At 47.9% G+C, this 4,685-nt stretch overlaps 1 protein-coding gene across 1 annotated transcript in view; it reads left to right on the forward strand.

Moving 5' to 3' along the window:
* Window positions 1-3,853, forward strand: part of MIEF2 (mitochondrial elongation factor 2) — a 5,981-nt gene extending 2,128 nt beyond the window's left edge. Inside the window, exon 3 of the mRNA XM_018569310.1 lies at window positions 2,789-3,853. Coding sequence (XP_018424812.1) covers window positions 2,789-3,843 — 1,055 coding nt within the window. The 3' untranslated portion in view covers window positions 3,844-3,853. The remainder of the gene's footprint in view (window positions 1-2,788) is intronic.
* The last annotated feature ends 832 nt before the right edge of the window (window positions 3,854-4,685 follow it).

Genomic DNA, 4,685 nt, shown 5'->3' on the forward strand with positions numbered 1-4,685 from the left:
TCATACATTACACTAAGAGACCAATAGGATGGCACTCGAGAGGGGGGGCGGTCTCAAACAAAGCGAGTGAAGCTGAGCATTGCATCGAACTTCAGCTGCCTGCCTGTCTGTCCGGCTCTACTGATTACAGAATGTAGCTTCCATGGGCTTTCAGCAAATACCAACGTTGGTAACAAAGGCTGCAGGTGCTCTCTGACTGTCATGCTGATCCATTGGCTTCAGTGCTTTCTAACTCGCTGACCCAAAAGAATTATGCAGGTGATGGTCAATACTGGCTTCACTTGTCACTTGCTTGTTCAAGATCTAATAGAAAGTATTGAAGCCACTGGATAAGCATGGCAGCCAGGCAATGTTATCTTCATGGTTATGAGCAGATTGAGTAGCAGCCTACAAATCTCCTGAGCTCAAGTCAACCCCTCCCACCAATGTATTGCTGGTCCCTGACTATATAGGACTTCGCTGACTAAGGGGATGGGTAGTTGCACACCAGAGCCTCCTTGTGTTTCCTGGGGTGCTCTGGAAGGCATTGCAGTGTATGCACAGGCACCTCCGTGTCATTGTATTTCTAAAACAATACATTATACAGCAATGTAGAATACCACCAGCTATAGAGGACTACAAATCCCAGCAATACATTATACAGCAATGCAGAATAATATGAAGCTACATACTCTGTGTTGCTCCGGCGTGCCCGCCTGATATCTCCAGAAGTCCCATGTGGGCTGTGTGGGGGGGTCTCAGGCGGGGTCTCACCCAAGGTCCAGAGGGTCTTGTGGGCGACGTTGTTGCCCCAAAAGGAGGAGCAGATGTTCAGGCCGGTGCTGTAAACAAGTGCCACGGTTCAAAGGAAGGCTTCCGCAGTCCTCATCAAGGGCGGGACCTCAGGCAGCGGCTTTAGTTTAAAAATGTAAAGCGCCGGTATCTGCGTTTTATTATTGAGGCAGTATCGGCACCTATGCAGGTATCGGTGCATCCCTAATTTTTATTGTAGGGTTTCCGTTTATGACAGGTACACATTATATTTTGTTGTAGGGTCCCCAGTGATGACAGGTACACTTTATATTTTGTTGTAGGGTTTCCAGTGATGACAGGTACGCTTTATATTTTGTTGTAGGGTCTCCAGTGATGACAGGGACACTTTATATTTTGTTGTAGGGTCTCCAGTGATGACAGGGACACTTTATATTTTGTTGTAGGGTCTCCAGTGATGACAGGGACACTTTATATTTTGTTGTAGGGTCTCCAGTGATGACAGGGACACTTTATATTTTGTTGTAGGGTCTCCAGTGATGACAGGGACACTTTATATTTTGTTGTAGGGTCTCCAGTGATGACAGGGACACTTTATATTTTGTTGTAGGGTCTCCAGTGATGACAGGGACACTTTATATTTTGTTGTAGGGTCTCCAGTGATGACAGGGACACTTTATATTTTGTTGTAGGGTCTCCAGTGATGACAGGGACACTTTATATTTTGTTGTAGGGTCTCCAGTGATGACAGGGACACTTTATATTTTGTTGTAGGGTCTCCAGTGATGACAGGGACACTTTATATTTTGTTGTAGGGTCTCCAGTGATGACAGGGACACTTTATATTTTGTTGTAGGGTCTCCAGTGATGACAGGGACACTTTATATTTTGTTGTAGGGTCTCCAGTGATGACAGGGACACTTTATATTTTGTTGTAGGGTCTCCAGTGATGACAGGGACACTTTATATTTTGTTGTAGGGTCTCCAGTGATGACAGGGACACTTTATATTTTGTTGTAGGGTCTCCAGTGATGACAGGGACACTTTATATTTTGTTGTAGGGTCTCCAGTGATGACAGGGACACTTTATATTTTGTTGTAGGGTCTCCAGTGATGACAGGGACACTTTATATTTTGTTGTAGGGTCTCCAGTGATGACAGGGACACTTTATATTTTGTTGTAGGGTCTCCAGTGATGACAGGGACACTTTATATTTTGTTGTAGGGTCTCCAGTGATGACAGGGACACTTTATATTTTGTTGTAGGGTCTCCAGTGATGACAGGGACACTTTATATTTTGTTGTAGGGTCTCCAGTGATGACAGGGACACTTTATATTTTGTTGTAGGGTCTCCAGTGATGACAGGGACACTTTATATTTTGTTGTAGGGTCTCCAGTGATGACAGGGACACTTTATATTTTGTTGTAGGGTCTCCAGTGATGACAGGGACACTTTATATTTTGTTGTAGGGTCTCCAGTGATGACAGGGACACTTTATATTTTGTTGTAGGGTCTCCAGTGATGACAGGGACACTTTATATTTTGTTGTAGGGTCTCCAGTGATGACAGGGACACTTTATATTTTGTTGTAGGGTCTCCAGTGATGACAGGGACACTTTATATTTTGTTGTAGGGTCTCCAGTGATGACAGGGACACTTTATATTTTGTTGTAGGGTCTCCAGTGATGACAGGGACACTTTATATTTTGTTGTAGGGTCTCCAGTGATGACAGGGACACTTTATATTTTGTTGTAGGGTCTCCAGTGATGACAGGGACACTTTATATTTTGTTGTAGGGTCTCCAGTGATGACAGGGACACTTTATATTTTGTTGTAGGGTCTCCAGTGATGACAGGGACACTTTATATTTTGTTGTAGGGTCTCCAGTGATGACAGGGACACTTTATATTTTGTTGTAGGGTCTCCAGTGATGACAGGGACACTTTATATTTTGTTGTAGGGTTTCCAGTGATGACAGGTACACTTTTGGATATTTTTGTAAAATCTTTCTTCGTTCCTCATTTCATCTTTACAGACGCTGCCATTGCTGCCGCGCAGAAGACTATCCCCGTGGAAGTGAAGAAGACCCCCATCTGCTTCACCCTGCAGGAGATGCTCCTGGACTATTACAGGACTGAGGCCTGCGTGCCGGAACCTCAGACAGACGCAGTCCGACAGCTGGTGCTGGACATCAGGAACGAGCTGCAGGACTTCCTGAAGGCCAAGCACCCCGAAATGCTTTTCTCTGCCCTGCAGCTAGGGGGCGCGCTGGGTGACGGACTGCCCTTGGCCTGCATAGACCACACGTGCTTGCTGCTGCCGCTGATCCTGGAGCCCCATTTGTGGACTTTTGTTCCGGGTCAGACGACGATCCTGAATGACCCTCGGTTCTGGATGATCAAGAGGGTCAACCTGGAGTACACGGCCCGGGGAAGCAGCCCCTGGGATCGCTTCATGTTGGGGGGCTACCTCTCGACGCAGACTATCGTGGAGTCCTTGCACAAGGTGATTGTTGGGTCCATCAACTGGCCGTCCATAGGGACAGTATTGGACTGCACCATAAGGCCCCTCATTAACCCCAACGACCTTCAACTGGAGGTGACCCACCATGACTTCACACTAACCATCGACATTCTCCCGACGGCTGAGACCAATGACGTGCTCCTGCTGGCTTACTCTCACGCAACGGCTCCTGCCGAAAACCTTTGGCACAGAAGCTTCTACCTCCAGGAAACGACCCGGCTGCGGAACCTGGACAGCGCCGACCTAGGCGTGCGACAACAATGCCTCCAGATTCTAAAGAGCGTCTGCAAAAAGCGGCCCGGCCTGGCTCGGCTGTCTTCCACCCACCTAAGGCACGTCCTCCTACATGTCAGCAAGGAGCCCTCTGATTGGGCGGAGGCTGCTTTGTCTGATCGCTTCCTGCAAGTCATCGAGTCCCTGATTGGATACTTGGATGGCGGGTTCCTCCCGTGTTATTTCGACGAGGCCGTCAATGTATTTTCTTCTCTGACGGAGGACGACATAGACGAGATGGGGTACGGTTTGTATCAGATTTTCTCCCGGCCGGAGTCGCTGATGAACAAATGAGACGCCTCGCTCTCGGTTTACCGCGATAGCCGGCGGCACAAGACCAGCGGCCATTTTATTTAGCGCTCTGGGTGAAATTCTGAGCCGGTTGTCGGAGTATTGAAGACAAATCGCCATCTGAGGACTTTCTTACTACCTGCTCTTCCATAGTCAGTATGTACTCAATCATTTTCTTGTCTCTTTTTTTTTACAATCAGAAGGAAAGGAGATTGTGATTTAAAGGAGACGTCCGTGCAATCTAAAAATTAACCCTTGCCACCTCCTCGCTGTAAGGGCAGGTTCACACCATTTCCCGGACCAGATGTGGTCCGGAAAATGGTGGAACCTGCTCATAGTTCCAGTGCATTCCAGACCAGTCAAAATGAGACATGCAGTATTCTTCTGGCCTGGTCTGGAACGGACTGCGCTGGTGTGAACAGAGGCCAGAAATAGCATGGGGATACATTAGGAGGCATTTTGAGTCCGGAAACAATCTGGTCTGCAGATGATGTGGTATGAATTCGCCCTAAAGGGTATCTGCTCATTTTGGTCTAGACCAGGGGTAGGCAACCTTGGCTCTCCAGCTGTGCTGAAGCTACAAATCCCATCATGCTTCTGCCTCTGGGAGTCATGCCTGTGGCTTGCAATGCCTTATGGGATTTGTAGTTTCAGCACAGGTGGGGAGCCAAGGTTGCCTACCCCTGGCTTAGGGTCTGAAATAAGATATACTCACCTGATCCTCGGTCCTGCAGCAGTGACCTCTCTCTCCCTCTGTTCTGGCTGTGAAACCCCCCCACCCCAGGGTCCTCACATCTAATGCAGCTGACATCACAGGTCTTTAGAGACCAGGGATAAGACGACAC

This window comes from Nanorana parkeri, unplaced genomic scaffold (assembly GCF_000935625.1).
Source record: "Nanorana parkeri isolate BGI_ZX_2015 unplaced genomic scaffold, ASM93562v1 scaffold1320, whole genome shotgun sequence".
Taxonomy (NCBI): Eukaryota; Metazoa; Chordata; class Amphibia; order Anura; family Dicroglossidae; genus Nanorana; species Nanorana parkeri.